Here is a 19,809-nt window from a genome sequence, read left to right on the forward strand (position 1 = left end):
GAGTGAAAGGGGAAGGATGAGGTATCAATCCCTTGCCTCTTTTATCTTGGACAAAGGGAGGGAGGTATGACACAAGACGAAAAGGGAAGAGAGAGAAAAGACACGGGGAGGAATGGGCGTACTGCGGAGTAGAGGGAGTGAGTTCGTAAAGGGGGGAGAGTACTTGCATAGAACAAGGAAGTGGAGAAGAGTGGGATTTCGGTGAGGACGTAGAGAATATATATATATATATATATATATATATATATATATATATATATATATATATATATATATATATATATATATATATATATATATATAAAGCAGGCCGGATAAGGAGTGAATAAAGAGTTAGAGAAAGAGAGTTAGTGGTTTACTAGATTTTATTTATGTTCTCTTTAGTGTTATTAGTAGGTTCTAAATATCATATACCTTGTTTCCAAATTCTTTGTTTAGTTTTTGTTCATGTTAATAGTTTTCCAAATGTATGACTTTTTTTTCTTTTTCTTTTGGAGCAAATGTTTATTAAAATGTCTAATGCCCGTATTATTTACTTTATTTGTTTTAACTCAAGCAAAGATCTTGGTTTTCACAAACAATGTTAATATAATTGCAAAAAAAAAATATATAATTTAAATACAGTGAAGTGGTCGAAGGGGAGGGAGAGGCGAGCATGTCTGTCAGAAAAAAAAAAAAAAGATCATGTAAGAAAGTTTGGGAACAATGGACTCGTTAGATCATGTGAACACCATTGAAACCTCAACGGCATTAATTAGAACTTAGTAAAAGTAGTCAAGACAAGACGCCAAAACTTTTGAGAGCGCCGGCCCTATTTTTAGGTCAATACAGAACACCCATCGTAGACTTCTTCCCTGATCCATGTAAGGAACTGGCTGACATTTGTATAGATGCCCGGGTACTGCGAGGCGCCACACCCGTACCCAGTGCTCACCACGCCCACCTCATACTGGATCTGCTCCGCGTCAAGCACTAAAGGCCCGCCAGAGTCGCCCTGGAAGAGTGGCCATGAGGAACTGGTATGGGAAAAGTTAAATGTGTTGGCCTTTGAATGGAATATGGTAAGGACTCGTGAATAAAAATCGCAGAATGAAGCAGAAATACTCCAGCGTTTCTTTTCCCTATAGCAGCACTCGAACCGTTAAATAAAGTACTTTAATTTTATCTTTTTTTTTTAACAACGTAATCCAGTCTTGTATAACGTACACATTATGGTTTATATTCTTAATTTTCTCCATTTGACTACTGGTATATTTTAATTTTAGTTGGAACTCACCCTGCAGACAGGCTCCTCACTTGTGGCACACACCAGCAACTTGTTCACGCCGTCTGGGTACTGCACCTCAAAGAACGCACTAATGTCTTCGTCGTCATAGGCGTCCCTGCATTCCTCCTCAGATACCACCCTCACTTCGATGTTGTGTAGTATTGTAGCAACCTGACCTGTGTGATTGGAAATGTGAAATCGTGGGTGTTACTGTACTTGTATTTCATAGTTAACAAGAGTGTATGTGGTTTTCATTCTGGGTATGTATTTTGAAACGCTTCAGGCTCTCGTAAGGTCTATTTTCAAAGGCCACGGATTATTAATTTTGTCAGGTTCTCAAGGGTGTTTTCCCATATATGATGCATAAATTCTATCTAACCGTCACAAGAATAACGAAAAATACATTTCAAAACTCTAATAACTTCCTATAAAACATGCAAGAAATAGTGAAGATCAGACATTCAAGTGTTTGAGAATATGGTTACTTGTCAAACTACCACTAGAATCGTGAAAACACCCTTGAAAACTCCGACTCCACAGTTTCCTCTGCAGCCTGTGATAAGTAGTTGACACACGACGTCGAAACGTTTGAGAATGCAAGCCTTAATGAGCATCTTACCGCCTGGCCGCACTCCCCACCCCGACACAGTCAAGGAGCGCCCCACCAGGTCTACGCCCACCCGCGGCAAGCAGTATGGCTGTAACGCCTCCGTGAACTGTACCTGAGTGGGAAAATAATGGCCACTAAAAACTGAAGACTTAGATGGCTGCATTACTAGCTGTCATCTTGTATTTAAATCTGAAAGTCTTAGCCACCAATGATGGGAGTGGCACTTCTTAACAGCATTTGAGAAACTTAAAACGATTCTATTAGCAGCATTAAACCTTCATAAGTATTACTCGATTATTCCTTTTATTGCTGTTACTCAAAGGGTTTAAGTGAAAAAAAATGTGACATAGTATTTTTCTATATAGGTTTACTGAAGTGAAAGAATGGAATATACAATAAGAGAGAGAGAGAGAGAGAGAGAGAGAGAGAGAGAGAGAGAGAGAGAGAGAGAGAGAGAGAGAGAGAGAGAAAATCATTGCTGTTTCAAAAAAAGTAAATTTCAGAATATTTTTGTTATTATTGTTATTGTTATTGTTATTACTATTACTATTATTATTATTATTATTATTATTTTCAAAGGCCAATATTTTTAGTGTTTTCATTATTGCTCATGGTAAGCCAAAAGTAAGGAGGGACGATAATACTCGGTTGTTGTTGTTGTTGTTGTTTTATTTTTCGTTGCGAGCATCACCTTACCGGATACTTGAGGGTGATGATTGCTATGTCGTTGTATTTGGCTGGTAGTGCGTACCCCTCGTGCACTTGAACCCCGTCCACCTCATAGTCAAAAGCCTGGCTCTCATCAGCTCGTGTGAAGTCCACCTCGCCCAGACGCACCACAGACGGCCTGCGGAAAGGAAATAGTCTGTACGGCAGGGACTTCATTCTCCAGTATTTTTGCGTCTCGTTTTGGCTACTCTTAATAGTCTCCATTGGAACTTATTGTGATTTTCAAGAGTGTTTCCATAATTCTGGTGATAATTTGTTAAGGATTTTGCATCATCAATGGTAAATCATCATGAGAACCCTACTACAATGAAAGCAAGGGCAAGTCCAAGGGCAGGTCATCAAGTAAACAATTTCCTTTCACACATAATTTGCAAGGACCAATCACTTCAGAGTTCCTGAAGTGATGCTACTTGACAAAGCTCTTCCGGGAATGGATTCTTTAGTGATACGGTATCGGTCTCTCTCTCTCTCTCTCTCTCTCTCTCTCTCTCTCTCTCTCTCTCTCTCTCTCTCTCTCTCTCTCTCTCTCTCTCTCTCTCTCTGTGTGTGTGTGTGTGTGTGTGTGTGTGTGTGTGTGTTTAAGAAGTTACTAACAACGCCAAGGGACTGGCTGCAACAGAAGAGTCTCCGTTTATTCCTGTCCCTGCCTCTGCATTCCCTCTTGTCAGTCTCCCCTCACCCCTTTCACATACTGCAGCACTTTATTCTTCCATTTCACTGCAAGTCGTACTCTTGCAGCCACCGTATCTACCACATTCTGGCTTACTCATCTCACCCTTTTTTTTTTTTTCCAACGAGATGAAATCACTGTCAGGTGCTCAATAGAAAAGAAATTATAAAAAGATCTGCAGGTGGCTAAACACACACACACACACACACACACACACACACACACACATCACTCTCTTCACATCACAACTCTTCTTCCTCCTCCTACTCCTCCTTCTCCTTCTACTACTACTACTACTACTACTACCACCAACATCAACGACAATTCCTTGTTACGTACTTCAGAAAATTGACGGTGCCGTTATCCGTTACCCCAGGTTCCAGGAGACAATGTGCTGCCGTCACCACGTGGTAGGGAGAGATCAAGGCGCCGCCACAACTGAAAGCCCCTCTGTTATTCACGTTGTCCTCTGTCACGGGGCGTGGGCCGGGCTCCTCACCCTCCGCTGAAGAGTAACCGTCACAGCAGTCCTTCTTCAGCTTCAGCAAATGCTTCGGTATATTATCTCGTCTATATCAAACAGGCTTTAATGAAATGAGGGTTTTAAAGTGTGCATCATCAATGAGGTAATGGTATGTATGAGAACCCAACTAGTAATCTCCGTGGTTTTTTAAAATATTCGCGATGAGAAAACAGAGTGTTTTTGGAATAGTGTCCAAGAATTTCACGCAGTGCAATGGAGCAAATTATTCTAATCAACAGTTCCATGATAGCATAAGTGCTTTCTGCTATGCTATGTCCTAGGCAGTACGTACATAGAACAAATATTCAAGGTCAGATCGACACTCTCAAGAAATTATATAAAACTGTATCAAGATATCCTGTCCGAGTAATGGCAGAATGTGTATCGGTGGCCAGTTATCGATTTCCAGATTATGTATTGACAAAAATTCCTCATTTGTGGTCTAGAAAATTCACTACTACTAATATATGTAGATACTACCCTTCCGCTTAGACTACTACTGCTACTGCTACTACTACTACTACTACTACTACTACTACTACTACTACTACTACTACTACTACTACTACTACTATTACTACTACTACTACTACAACAACAACAACAACAACAACAACAACAACAACAACAACAACAACAGCAGCAACAACAACAACAACAACAACAACAACAACAACAACAACAACAACAACAACAACAACAACAACAACAACAACAACAACAACAACAACAACAACAACAACAACAACAACAACAACTACTACTACTACTACTACTACTACTACTACTACTACTACTACTACTACTACTACTACTACTACTACTACTTTTCTTCTTCTATTGCTACTACTACTTTTCTCTTCTTCCACCACTAATATTACTTTTCTTCTTCTACTACTATTACTACTACTACTGCTACTACTACTACTACTACTACTACTACTACTACTACTACTACTACTACTACTACTACTACTACTACTACTACTCCTATTTTTCTTCTTCTATTACTAATACTAGTACCACTACTACTACTTTTTTTTTTTTTTTTTCTACATAATAATAATAATACCTCCACCCCATGTTTATTGATGTGTCAATTAGGGGCTCCATTACTTGGAGGTCATTAGCCCCAGCTCCCGCTAATGACTGTGGCATCCAACCATATCTAATACTCTATAATATAAACATTAGTTGTTAACTATAAATTCATTCTACCTCTACTCTATCTACTCTTATGCCACTCTCCACCACTGTAGCCTCGCAGTCGAGGCCTCCTAAGTCTGCAGGTATGGGAGTGGAATGCCTTGTCCCCCTGAGACACAGGAGGGCAGATCTGAGGAGGGAGAATGAGAGACGGCACCTTATCCATGCGACGACATGGCTACTACTACTACTACTACTACTACTACTACTGCTACTGCTACTTTTCTTCTTTTACTACTACTACTACTGTTGCTACTACCACTACTACTACTGCTACTACTACTTCTACTACTACTACTGCTACTATTACTACTACTACTACTACTACTACTACTACTACTACTACTACTACCACTACTGAAACACTTGTCTCCCTCTACTCACCCTGCGTGTCGTTGAGGGTGGTGCCGGCAGGAGCATCAAGTGACACGGGAGGAGGTGGTGTCTGGTCGCCTTGATACAGGTTAAGCCCTGGGAAGCTCTGGCCACAAGGAAAGCCTCGTTATTCAACACATTCAAACATTTAATTTATATACATAGGTAAACAGATAGATAGATAGATAGATAAATAGACAGACACACAAACATAGACAGGTGTAGACAGATGGATACAGATGGGCACAGCTGGACATGGATTGGTATTCATAGTTACAATGCCGGGCCAGCGGTGAGGGGTGTTGAGGGCCGCGTTTGCTTCGTAGTCTGTCAAGAACACCTGGGCCACGGACGGCTGCTGCAGCTGCTGCGGTGGGTCGGGCACGCGCTGGTTACGCCTGCCCACACCGTACTGCGCGGGGTGAAGATAACATTTGTGATACGATCCATTTGACGAGTGAGTAATAGACTCTTTGTGTTGAAAACTTGTCTTCCAGCGTCAGTATTTAGAAACAAATTTTTCACTCACAAGAACTGTTTTCAAAAGCCACAGAGATGGTTAATTGGGTTTCACGTGTCTTTTCTTTTTTCTCCTATTAATGATACAGAATTTTCGTGAAACGATCACTAGAATCATGCAAACACCCCTGAAAACTTTCATTAAGGCTTCTCAAAATAATTGAGTTAGGACACTGAATTGTTCAGGAAAGTGGTGCCTGAATAAAAGTAGTCACGTGAGAGAAGAGAGAGAGAATACTTTCAACCGAAGTATAGTATAAAACTGAAGGATGGTTGAAATATCGTCAAGACAGGAAGTAATACGTCAGCATCAGAGCAACAGTTACAACCATAGGGCCACTGTAGGAAGAGTGCAGAGCTGACGTGGGTTGAGGAACTTCATACACGTGTCACAGAGAAGCTTACCTGACAGAAATTTACAGCTACTGCGAGGGAAGCCGCGATGGGGTTGAGAGGCCGGCCTGTGTTGCCTCGGATTAGTCTTCTTAGTCTTTGCACCAGGCTGAGGTATCCCGAGGCGGTACAGAAGGGCACCAGGGCGCGCACCTTGACATCTATGGATAGTGAGGGCTGCTGGGGTGTGGGCTGCTGCTGTGATGGGGTATTGGGCTGTTGCTGTGGTGGCTGGTTCATTGGCGGCCTGGACGAAGGGGTCCGTTGGGCGACAGAGCTTGCGGAAAGAGCTGTAAATACGGCGTTTGTGATTCCTATAGCTATAACCGGCATAAGTGGTATTATAACTGCACATATGTTCACTGAAGTGTGTGTGCCGATCAGTGGCATTATACAGAAGTTCGTTTCAGTGTTGTTTTCAGTGTTGTTGTTTCCGTAGGTTCCATTGTCACCATTTATGTTTTCGCCTGTTGGATCAAATTCATAATCAAATGTATCACCGTTTAGCGTTGCTCCCTGCCTTTTTATACGAAGCAATTTTGTCTTTCTCTTTTTTCCTCTCAATATCTCGGAATCCTTCCAGAAAACATCTTGATTTTCCTCATCGTAGGTCATGGACTGTACCTCCATCTTCGGGTCTCTCTCATCCTGCACCCCTGCCCCATACTCTGACAAAAACAACGTGAAGGCTTCCCTGCCCGCACTGTTGTGAGACGGAGTGCTGCAGGAGTCTTTTCCATGAGGCTGGTGGCCCACAACCACATCTCGCCGTTTCCGCACAGGACTCCTGTTCTTTCTGGCACTCGACGTGATATTAGGTTTCTTCCCACACTGAATACCTAAAAAGAATTAAGTATTTATTTTTGGTTATTATGCATAAAATTCCAAGTGTTTGCAAAACAAGCTTAATAGTTGAGTTTCAGTAGATGTTGCGTAAAAAATCAGGCAATATGTTTAAAACACCACAATGTTGATGAAATGATCGCTACAGGACTCTGCCCAACACAGTGTGACATTATAATTACCTTCACCCCTAACTCTGGAGAGACACAGCTCCGGCACAGTGCTGCTCCTCCCTGGGAAGAATAATTAGCTGTATGAAAAGAATGCGAATTAAGAACATTAAACACCACGACAACACTACCACAAACTATTTAGAAGCGCTTATATTGGGAGAGCCTACTGTCTTGGTAACATAAGAGTAGAGAGAATTAGGGATATGAATCATCTTGTATAAATAAAAAAAATATGTAGCCATTCATATATATCCACTTTATTTATTTATTTATATATTATTATAATTATTATTATCATTATTATTATTATTGTTATTATTATTATTATTATTATTATTATTATTATTATTATTATTATTATTATTATTATTAATTTTATTTATTTATTTTATTTATTTATTTATTATTTATTTATTTATTTATTTATCTATTTTATTTATTTATTTATTTTATCTATTTATTTATTTATTTTTTTTTTTTTGTCCCACCCGGCGGCCGGTAGGTCATAGTCTTCCCGTCACAAATGTTCCCGCACAGTCTTGCCATTTTTCCCAGCCCGTGAGGAGCTCCTATCCCTCTACATCTACGTATACACCTTCTCCCCTCTTCTTCGCTGCTTCCCTGGCGCCGCCCATCCATCTGTTCCCGAGTCTTCGCACTGGCCTTCCTTGTGGTATCCCTTCCAGTACCCGTAGTAAATGACTATACTATCTTAATCGATTTCTTTCCACTACCTCAGTACTGCCAGTTATTCCCAACATAGATCTCACGTCCACATTTCTTGCCTGCTGCCTTCATCTCGGCTATCTGTGTAATGTATTTTATATTATTCATATTAATTTCAGGCAAACACTAGAATATCTTTTCTTAACATTTAACTGCCAATGTAATTATAATTTCAAGCTTCATGATACATATTTTGCAACAAGCGAAACAACATTTTTATTTAATCTAATTTTCATTTATTTTATTTATTCATTTATTTTAGAGGATGGGGGAGAAGGTGAGAGACTCAGAACTCAGAAAGGAACACGAAGGAAAAACAAACAACAGGAAGAATACTGGCTCTTACAGGTCTGTTTGTAACACATCATGCTATCAGATCTGAAGCAAGAGATATCATAGGACACTATATATCTGGTCCAAAGTGTACCAGAGACACATGATGGTAGAGGTAACGACGTGTTTGTGATAAACCACACTATCTAATCTAAAGTAAGAAATGTAGCTACACTATCGATCCTGAAATAAGGGACACAGAAAAAAAGTGAATACTACTCGTGATAAGCCACACCATCTAAAGCGAGAAATGTAGGATAGTATAGGGAAGACTGCATTACTCCCTTGACTGATGTGGCTACTCTAGCTTAATAAAACGTGGAGCAAGTTTGGAGTACAGTTCTGAAGGACATCACCGATACCAAAAGAAGTGATCGAGTAGTTGAAACTTTCAATTATCTGTAGTTCTATTAATTCATCTAACATGTCTTGTAATTGAAATCCTGTTGGATTAATTAAATAACAAGTATCATAATCATCAGCAGTCAAAAGGTGAATGAACTCACCTGCTCTGCAGATTGGAATAAACCTCCTGCAGGAGTCCCCGCAGAACACCAGGTAGAAGGAAGGGTTGGTGCGGCACAGTCCTAGCAGCGACCCAAGGAAGCAGTATCTGTGTTGGTCCACGCAGTCCTCGGGTGCTGCTCACGGAACGCCAGTAAATCAACATTGAAAGATGAAAGATTGAAAGATAAAAGATAACTACGAACCGAGAGAGAGAGAGAGAGAGAGAGAGAGAGAGAGAGAGAGAGAGAGAGAGAGAGAGAGAGAGAGAGAGAGAGAGAGAGAGAGAGAGAGAGAGAGCAATAGCAGTTGATGATAATCGCAAAAAGAAAACTCACAGAATACAATACTGCTAAAAAGTGCACACGAATATTTTAAATAACAGCTTGGTTTCTTAGAATAAAACAGTCGACAACAATATGAATCTAAAGTAAGTTTCATAAATACGCCAGTAAAACAGCAAGGAATTGCCTTCATGTAGGAATAAAGTGTGACTATAGCAAGCGTAAAACATGTAAAATTTAGTATAAATATGCAAATTGGATCGAAGTGGACTTGGATTGCAAAAAAAAAAAAAAAAAAATGTGACTCACTCAGCGGGGAACAGGCTCGACACGTGGCAGGACAGTTGATGTTCATAAATGCGGGATTGAAGTCACACTGTCCGCTGCCTCCCCAGAATCCACACTCCTCGCGCTGGTCCTCGCAGCCAGACACTGATGGCCAGAAGAGAGACAAACTCATGCTCATTGAGTAACCAGAAAAAAAGTCTCATAGTTTTCAAGATTTTTGTCACGAACAGGTGTTTCAAACTGGATTCATTTGAATAACTCAGCTCAAAGCGTTTCATTATATGAAGAGCAGAGTTATTCAAATGAGAGCTCAAAGCGTTTCATTATATGAAGAGCACTCATGAATACTGTTTTTCAAAGGTCATAGAGATAAGTCAGGTTCTCATGATGTTTCTCCCATCGATGTTACAGAATCATGATTAAACTATCACGACTCATGAAAGCACATTTGGAAACCCACATAACTTTCATTACACCTGTTAAAAGTAGTCAGGACAAAACACCATCGCCTTCACCATCCGTTTGTTTCCAGAGAGATTCGCGGCAGCAGATTTCCATTTTGTTTGTCAGCGTGCAATTCACTAACCCTTGGATCGAGGACGACATGTGTCACACGTCCGTTGACAGAACACTTCCATGAATTCTGCGTTGCCCTCACAGCCTCCCTCCTCTGCCAGCTCAGCGCATTCCTGCCGCAGATCCTGGCATGTGTCCGCCGTGTCTCCTTAAACACAATAACATGAGTTCAGTTAATCGCTTGGTGGGTGCGCCTGCCCAGTGCTGCCCGGTGTTAGTGGTGGAGAGAGAGAAAAAAAAAAAATGAAAATAACGACTTTAGGTAAATAAAACACACACACACACACACACCAAGGAGTGGTGATCACGAAATATACATATAGAGATGAAAATTTCGTAACCTGTCATGTTCGTAGCTGTCCCCTCTTCATTTACAAACAAAAGCCTGACTGCTGTGAAGATTTTCATCACCCTATTTGGCTAATCTTTTAACCAAGGGTGCGTTCCGCGGGAGGTTTCTCCCTACCCACGCATTCCCCATTCATTTGGGACAGTCGATCAGCTGGAGTTAACAAAAATGGCCGCCGACAGCGCGCTTCTTAGCAGAAGAGCTCGCTGACGATCCTGTACTAGATGTGGTGGACATTATTCATAAAAGAAATGAAGTTTTAAGGAGGCAAGAGGAGGAGAGAGGAGAAGAGAGGCCACAGATTCCTGTGAGAGTCAGGGATTATGTTTGTTTATCAACAGTAAACGCTCTCCCCCGCCCCCCGCGCGGGGAAGCGTACTACCTCTTGGGACTGAGAGCCTCCGTTAGTTATCAGTGATGTCACTTGCTCCGTTAGCTTACGTAACTTTACGTAAACCTCTTTGGAACGTGCCCCAAGTCTTCAGCCATGTTGTTGTGGACAGCAGCGGACAGGTATGTTTATCAACACGCTTATAAGAACATAAGAACATAAGAAGTAAGGGAAGCTGCAAGAAGCGACCAGGCTTACGCGTGGCAGTCCCTGTATGAAATATACCTACCTATTTCCACCTATCGTCCCCATCCATAAACAAGTCTAATGTTCTCTTAAAGCTCCCTAATGTCTTAGCACTAACAACATGATTACTGAGTCCGTTCCACTCATCTACCACTCTATTTGAGAACCAATTTCTTCCTATCTCTTTTCTAAACCTAAATTTTTCGAGCTTGAACCCGTTATTTCTATCCTGGTTGCTGATCTTAAGAATTTTGCTTACATCTCCCTTGTTATAACCCTTATACCACTTAAAGACTTCTGTCAGGTCCCCTCTTAACCTACGTCTCTCTAAAGAATGTAAGTTTAACTGCTTCAGTCTCGCCTCGTAAGGAATACTCCTCATTCCCTGTATCCATTTAGTCATTCTCCTCTGTACTGATTCTAATAGACCTATATCTTTCCTGTAAAGTGGGGACCAGAACTGCACAGCGTAGTCTAGATGAGGTCTGACCAGCCTTCTACTTTTAACACTCCTAAAAATTAATCCTAATACCCTATTTACCCTGTTTCTGGCCTCTATGCATTGTTTTCCTAGACGGAGTTCAGAGCTAACTATAACTCTTAAATCTTTCTCGTACCCTGTACCTACCACAGTTTCGTTGTTTAATGTGTACCTACTGTGTGGGTTTCCTCTACCTACGCTAAGTACTTTGCATTTGTTGATATTAAATTGCATTTGCCATCTGTCCGTCCATTCATTCATCCTATCTAAATCTGCCTGCAAGGCGATGGCATCCGATTCTAATTAATCTACCTATCTGTGTCATCCGCAAATTTACTAATATCACTTTTAATTCCACTATCCAAGTCATTGATATATATTAAAAACAACAATGGCCCTAATACTGATCCATGTGGCACCCCACTAATTACATGACCCCACTCGGATTTAGAGCCGTTTATTACAACTCTTTGTCGTCTGTCGCTTAGCCATGACCTTATCCAGTCTAACACCCTCCCATCTATTCCGTGTGCCCTAACCTTTCTCAGGACCTTTGATGGGGTACCTTGTCAAATGCTTTACTAAAGTTCAGATATAAGATGTCATAACTATCACCATTATCTACTGCCTCGTACACTTAACTGTAAAAACTTAACAAGTTTGTCAGGCAAGACTTCTCCTCCGTAAAGCCATGCTGTGACTGATTTGTCAAGTTATGTTTGTCTAAATGTTCCCTAATGTTCCTCGCTATTATTGACTCCAGTATTTTACCCACAACTGAAGTTAAGCTGACAGGTCTATAATAAGACGCTAAGGTTTTATCTCCTTTCTTAAAGATGGGTACTACATTAGCCTGCCTCCACATTACTGGTGCCTCACCTGACTCAAGTGATTTGGGTGAGGTACCAGTAATGCGGAGGCAGGCTAATGTAGTATCCATCTTTAAGAAAGGAGATAAAACTTTAGCGTCTAATTATAGACCTGTCAGCTTAACTTCAATTGTGGGTAAAATACTGGAGTCAATAATAGCGAGGAACATTAGGGAGCATTTAGACAAACATAACTTGATAAATCAGACACACCATGGCTTTACGGAGGAGAAGTCTTGCCTGACAAACTTGTTAAGTTTTTACAGTTAAGTGTACGAGGCAGTAGATAATGGTGATAGTTATGACATCTTATATCTGAACTTTAGTAAAGCATTTGACAAGGTACCCCATCAAAGGTCCTGAGAAAGGTTAGGGCACACGGAATAGATGGGAGGGGAAGTCTTGTCTGAGAAACTTGTTATGTTTTTACATTAGTGTACGAGGCAGTAGATAATGGTGATAGTTATGACATCTTATATCTGGACTTTAGTAAAGCATTTGACAAGGTTTGTAAAAATTGGGTTCTGAGCATGCGCAGTTCGTGGGCGGACACCTGTGTACAAGAGGACAGCCAGGAACAATGTTCAATCCACAGCAACATGGCTGAAGACTTGGTTAAAAGATTAGCCGAATATAAGAGTGAAATAAGACTCTATAAATTGTTCACAGCAGTCACACTTTTGTTTGTAAACAAAGAGCAGACAACTACATACAAGGGACAGTTACGAACACGACACCAGGAAGGGGACTAATGTGATAAATACTGCCACGCTCCTGCATGACTGCTTTGTGCGGGGACTGAGGGGCTGCTGGTGGCAAGGCACAACGCGCCACGCCGCTCTCACTCATGGAAAAATACGTGGAATATGAGATAACGAAGACTTCACTGCTTACCTTCCTCCCCCACTGTCCCTACTGCTACCACTGAAAAAAATAAGTATAATAATAATTAATTAATTGATTATTAAAAAAAATAAAAAAAACATTACAGCAGTGATGAACATGTATAACTATTAAGTAGTGTTATCAGAAAGTTCAGTTCATTCTATGTTTATAAACTGAATATAAATTAATGTACCGAGTATTTAACTGACTTTAATAGCCCCGCTAGGACCAAGATGAACTGGAATGTGATGCCGAGGTAAAATTCCGATGCGGGTGTTTTGATATGAATTGTTTGGTGCAATATGATATTATACCTCTGCCCAACTGACTTGCCTGTTTCATTACTTAAGGACTATAGGTCACAGTCATGATAACACTGAACACGTCTGTAAACAATATATGTCACACACACACACACACACACTCTCTCTCTCTCTCTCTCTCTCTCTCTCTCTCTCTCTCTCTCTCTCTCTCTCTCTCTCTCTGAGTATATGATCATATCTCGTGGATTACAGTACTAAAGAAGCTGATTGGTTTGGAAGAATAACATTACTGATTTTTCTTGCATAGTACAATAGATGGTGATAAAGATGTTGATGCAGTTTAAGTCATGGCGACAGATTTTTCAGGAGTGGGTTTTCAACTGATGAAATGTGCTTGAAGAAACTAAATGTGTAGCTGGAACTCTGTTTAAGTAATTAAAACTTATCAGTATTGCTGTTATTAAATCAAATGCTCATGCATAACAAGGCACAAAAGAAGTTATATGTATTCAAAGAAGTTAAAAAGTAGAACATTTAGAATAGCGGTAATGAAAGAGAAAATTCGTGCTATTACAGATGATATATGAAATGCAAATGCTTAATATGTAAATTTGTAATTTCGGCTAACTCTTCAAACCGGGAAATAATTCAGTGTTGACACCCGAGGAGAGATGTGGTGATTGAGGGACGTCTTGATGGTGTATTCCTGACAGGTGAACACATTCGCGAACAATGCCATTAACTAAAGGCGATATGATAACAATATATATATATATATATATATATATATATATATATATATATATATATATATATATATATATATATATATATATATATATATATATATATATATATATATGATATGAGGTAAGCAAAGATACACCAGACTTCCTTCTTCATTTATTGTAACGCTTCACTTTCACAGATGGCATCATCAGGCTAAAAAAAATATAAAAATTAAGTATAAAGACAAAAATCATAAATTGTCAAATCACAATAGGGACAAGATTAAAAAACCTAATAGTAACCAAAAGGGAACAGGCAGGCAAGCATTAACAAAAAAAAAAAAAAATCCTTGTCTGCCTATCCCCTTTTGGTTACTGTTATTTTTTTTTAATCTTGTCCCTTCACACCTCCCTGCAGGTCGAGCAGCAGCTCTTGATTGTCTCCCACCTGCAGGAGACGCTGCAGGTTGCCGATGGCCTTGTGGTACACCTTGCTGCGGTGCAGACGGTACACCTGTAGTGCCAGGCACTTCCACTGTGCCTTGCGCATCAACTTTACCACATCCAAGGTCACTTCCTGCTCCATGATGTTCTGCCAGACAGCGCACAGCAAACGCGTCCAACTGGCGAGGAGGAGGCGGGCAGAGGCCACTTTGCGGCAATAAGGGAATAATAAGGTGCCGCGTTCCTTCACCACTAGCAGCACACGGTCCGGCAGCTTGCGGACGCTGGGGGGGCCATAACGCTGTGGCACACAGTGACACACTCAGAGAAGCCCTTGGACGAGGCGTCTTGTAGTGGCGAGCACCTGGCATCGTGAGCCTGACTGGTCACCGTGCTGTTTGGTGGCTAGCTGGTATGGCTCTGGCTTTCTCTTCCTCTCCTCGCTGTTTCCCTGCTGGGTCGGTGGTGGGGCTTGGCCAGCATGGAGGTTTTCCCTCTCACTCCCACCCTTGCCTTGCAGGACAGAGTTGCAGGCGAGACCTTCAGAGTGAGACAGGCCGCCCATTACAGCATCTTTTTGTCAGCTGCGAGACCGGAACTAGAACCAGGTTAAGGAAAACTGTCCGTCCATGTGTTTGGGAGACAGTCAGTGTGGAGATGAACTCCCCGAGGTACAAAGGGACGGTGAACACCGTCTTCTTGCCAACCTTCCCTCTGGCCGTTGCTATCGACCAGGGATAATTTCTCCGGAGGCAGGTCAGGCAAACTGTCACGGCCTTGACAGTTTGGTTCCTGTAACCGCCCTCCGGTAGTGCCCACCACGCCTCGCTGGGGAAGGTAAAGATCACAATGGTCTTCTTAGGCCCCTTTCACATTATGTGGTTTATCGCGGCATGTTGGTGTGGCTGCCGGATTGAAAATCCTTGCGATTGCTGCCTCACTATCATCCGGCTGCTGAACACGTTGAAATCTTGTGGAACTGCACTAGATATGTTTGTCACACGATTCTTGTGCGGCTACAAACCGCAGTGTGAAGACTTTTATTTAAATTTAAAGCCCACTACCACCGCGCACGGGTACGGGACCGGACAAGACCAGAGGGACGCCGCAACTGCATCCGGGCCCGGACCAGTCAATCACCCGCACCCGCACAGTATGAAAAGGGACATACAAACTATCAGTCGACTGCTGTGTCCGAGCCCGAACTGCATTTAGATGTGGCGAAAAACCGCATAATGTGAAAGGTTCCTAATGCAAGGCACCTATTGAGAGGCACCTTGTCCAGGTGCGGAACAATGCGGGGAAGGGTCACATTAGCCCAAACTTTTATAGAATTTGTTCCATGGCAAGTCAATATGCTATAGTATGACACACTTCCGTGACAGGTACGGCATGGTAATATTAAACATCAAATTACAAGAGAATGGGGGGAAGGGAACAGTTTTTGGAGTTGAGGGTCAGACCCTGACCCTCAACACACACACACACACTATCTCTCTCTCTCTCTCTCTCTCTCTCTCTCTCTCTCTCTCTCTCTCTCTCTCTCTCTCTCTCTCTCTCTCTCTCTCTCTCTCTCTCTCTCTCTCTCTCTCGTTTCTTACCTTGAGGCTTGGCGAGGACAGGCAGTGTCAGGAATACAAAGTTCAAGCAGGCAAATGAAAAATAGAAGTAGAGTATCTTATATTCTTTGGTATTAAACATTTCCTGTTCCTTCAGTGGTACACGACTAAGACTGACATCTGATTGATCGATTGAATAACCCCCCGAGCTGGGTGAGTGAGACCTGATAGTTCTGGTAGGGGCACGAGAGCCCTCCCCGTATTATCAATGTCTGTATTCTGAAATACTGCTGTCTCACCACGACTACTTTCAAAGACCACAGAGATGATTACCCAGGTTCTCAAGAGTGTTTCTCCTGTCTATAAAGTAGAAATGTTAATCTGTCACTATTACCGAGAAAACACAATTAATTAAGAAAATCCTGTAACTTCAACAAAAGTGTTTCAGAACATGGTCCCAAGAAGCTGTCGGGATTTAAGCTCAAATTCGCTACTTTTCGCACACAGATGTTAATGAAGCCTTGTATCGCAGCACAGAGTTTCGCTACCGTCGCCAGTCCCGCCAGAAGATGCACTGAATACCTGTCACAGTGGCGGGGCTATTAATAGACCACTTAAGGTAATGGTGTCCTATTTGCTTTCACGAAACTTGTATGATGCATTACCACACTAGTAATTATATGTACTTTACGATGCATAAATCAGGAGCAATGTGGAGTGGAATGCAAGAAGTGACGCCAGGCTGCAGTACCAATGAGGCAAGGTAGCGTGGTAATAGCAAGTTAGGGGTGAGGGGCTGGTTAGCAGGCGAAGGATGTGTGTGATTAGGCTGGCACGCCCTGCTTAATATCAAGGCAGCCTCCTCCCTCACGCCAAGACATAACGCGCCAGACACACCGTTTCTTTAATCAGCTGCCGCATTCAGTGTGCTATCATATACGAGTAAGTCTTTCTTATTTGTTTTTATACCATTATACGTCAATAACATACAAATGATATGATTAATTACCAAACATTTGTGTCTTACTAAACGTTGTACCACATGCAGAACATTTCTAACTGTAGATGTCCTTGCATGCATTCGCTCAGCAGGAGTCGGTAGGTAATGCTCGATCAAGATATGTCAAATTTGCGTCCGTGCCACAGAATCTAGCAGTCATATTCCATTTTTACAATGAAAATATGAAGCAAAGTGATGTCAACTTCGAGCAAAGAAACCACAGCGAGGGTGAGAAAGGAAAGGTACTTCAGAATCTAGGCTTTACATAATTTGTAAGCATCTATAGGCCCACTAAAAGGAGAGAGGAAGAACCGCTAAACATTTTTTCAACACTTCCTATCGTTGTAGCCTGTTTAAGGTTTCATAATTTATATATTATATACCAATAATTGAATACTAGAAGTAATGATAATCTCCAGTTGGCCATTTATTTATTTCCCTTAGTTTGTTTTCGCCCTTGATCTTTGTGCAGAGAGAGAGAGAGAGAGAGAGAGAGAGATATCTGCTGTCTGTGTTTACATTTCGTGGTCGGTAGTTGACATTTCGCTCGCTGTAGATTTGCGTGTTTTTCATGTATTTTCCGGTCTCTAACGCCGCCAATACAGTGGCGGCAGGCAGTGTGTGTGTGTGTGTGTGTGTGTGTGTGTGTGTGCGCGACAAAGAGAGACGGACAGAGAGAAGGGGGGATGAACATAAGGGCAGGAGGAGTATTTTGGTCAGCACTGGTCAGTCTTGCCCCATACACACACACACACACACACACACACACTAGTGACCAGTGTTTCCATATTCCCTGGAGCTTCCTCCTGCATTAAACACCACCAAGCATCATCAAAGAGACACGACTGCTTAATGACAGTGATGGAAGCAGAATGTTTTCCTCGGCATTGGTCAGTCTTAACACACACACACACACACACACACACAGACACTAGTGACCAGTGCTTCCATATTCCCTGCAGCTTCCTCCTGCATCAAACACCACCAAGCATCACTAGAGAGACACGGCTACTTAATGTAATGTGAGTACAGCAATGACTGCCTCGGTTAACATCACCGCCTACACCATAACACTCAACCCTTCCTCCTCCCTCCAGTAGCGTCTTTCAGTTCTTCATTATTATTCGTTATTAGGGTACTTTTTGAGATTATCGATTTATATTTTACTTATGTTTATATCTGAGTCGCGATATAGCTTGAAATTTAGTAAAAAATAATGAAGGATCGTCAAAATGACATCTGCGGTAGACATAGGTCGTCCCTACTCAGCCATTATTTGCTTTATTTATCACGTATTGTAAGCCAAACATGTCACAAAATGTAGCCTCAGTTCGAATTTTCATGTCCGCCTGTGAGGTATATCGCCATTGCCTGGCTTTAGTGTGATAACAGAGTAATTGAGGCAAATTAGCGGCCGCCATGTTTGATCTCTACAGGCCCCAGCCTGCTCTTCGGTTCCAATATATTTTCGTTTTCCTTAACTCTTTAAGTTCGGTTTCTAAGTAATTTTTTATGGTTTGTATAAATGTTTCGTTGCTTATGAAGTGGTTTTGAGGCTTTTGTTAAGGAAATGTGTTGTATTTGCTGTTGTTTATAACGTAACTATAGGCCTGTTTTTGGGCTGAATTTTACGGAACCCCATTGTTGGCTTTTTTATTCGAGGCTATAATGAAGTTCTTTATACTTTAAAAAATCGCTTATGATTTTTAAACTGGTTTGCCGTCCTGTTGAGTTAAATATGTGGACTTTAAAATGATTTGTGGTCCTGTTAAAAGTCGAAATGTTGACATTTTTTATTTCCTTATTTCCTTATTTGAGCTTTTAAGTAACTCTAGGTTATTTGAAAAAATAGTTCAGATTTTTTAAAGTGCTTTGCATTGCTATTAAGTTAAAATGGGTGGACTTTTCAATGTTTTTTATTCGTGTTTAGGTTCCAACACTTTTTTTTACAGATTTATTTTTCATTCGTTTACTTCTGGTTCTAGGTAAGTTTTAATTAATTGAAAAGATAGTTCATATTTTTAAAGTGTTTTTATTTCTGTTAAGTGAAAAAATAGGTAGACTTTTCAATGGTTTTAATGGGGTCAAATGTTCCAACGTTTTTTTCATAATTCATATTGATATTTCTTTCATACTACTGAGGCTGGAGATGTTATAATATTATGAATATTTATTAAAGTAATTATCAAGTCAGAATATATAATGCATTCTAACCTAGCTCCATTTTTTCTATGGGTCAATTTTAAAATGAAATACGTTACGCACGTATCCTGGCGTGACGTCACGACCTCAGGTGTGACGTCATCAGGGGGCCAGGGGGGGTCTCTGCCACAGACCCTTATCTTCAATATTTCGAGTAATTTCTAGTATTTTTGACGTTTTTCCGTGTGTTTCTTAACTCAGGCATGTAGATAGTAGTTGTAGGAGGAAGAAAAAAGGATAAATAGGGAAGGAGGAGGAAAAAGAAAGGAGAAATGAAGGAGGCAAAACAGGGAAATCCTAAGACAACAATATTTAGCTTAGTTTTCTATGCTGCCCTTTCTTTCTTTGTAATATTTTCTTTGCCTGAGAGTGTCAGACTTTTTAATGTGTTTGGATGCGTTTTTTAGGAGATTGAGTGTGTTTGGCGTGTTTT

General features: G+C 41.1%; 2 protein-coding genes across 4 annotated transcripts in view; one reads left to right on the plus strand and one right to left on the minus strand.

The window, feature by feature from the left end:
- Positions 1 to 817: 817 nt before the first annotated feature.
- On the minus strand, positions 818 to 16,685 carry LOC135110109 (uncharacterized). Its single transcript, XM_064022064.1, has 14 exons — positions 16,217 to 16,685; positions 13,190 to 13,219; positions 10,030 to 10,167; positions 9,465 to 9,587; positions 8,874 to 9,008; positions 7,318 to 7,368; positions 6,305 to 7,131; positions 5,658 to 5,792; positions 5,390 to 5,486; positions 3,616 to 3,781; positions 2,574 to 2,724; positions 1,887 to 1,989; positions 1,277 to 1,443; positions 818 to 994 (listed from the first exon to the last, which is right to left on the minus strand). The coding sequence occupies exons 1-14, from the start codon at positions 16,314 to 16,316 to the stop codon at positions 818 to 820; spliced, it is 2,400 nt and encodes a 799-aa protein (XP_063878134.1). The 5' UTR covers positions 16,317 to 16,685.
- A 980-nt stretch (positions 16,686 to 17,665) lies between these two features.
- The window catches only part of LOC135110299 (uncharacterized), a 12,338-nt gene continuing 10,194 nt past the window's right edge, over positions 17,666 to 19,809 (plus strand). For 2 of the 3 annotated variants that reach the window (XR_010273179.1, XM_064022488.1), the window contains exon 1: positions 17,666 to 19,809. This exon is cut by the window's right edge and continues 442 nt beyond it. Coding sequence is in view for 1 of the 3 variants with exons in the window: in XM_064022487.1 (XP_063878557.1) it covers positions 19,377 to 19,530 (154 nt within the window). In the remaining 2 variants the exon portion in view is untranslated. The other variant, XM_064022487.1, reaches the window with a different exon arrangement.

Source organism: Scylla paramamosain, chromosome 20 (genome assembly GCF_035594125.1).
Source record: "Scylla paramamosain isolate STU-SP2022 chromosome 20, ASM3559412v1, whole genome shotgun sequence".
Lineage (NCBI taxonomy): Eukaryota > Metazoa > Arthropoda > Malacostraca > Decapoda > Portunidae > Scylla > Scylla paramamosain.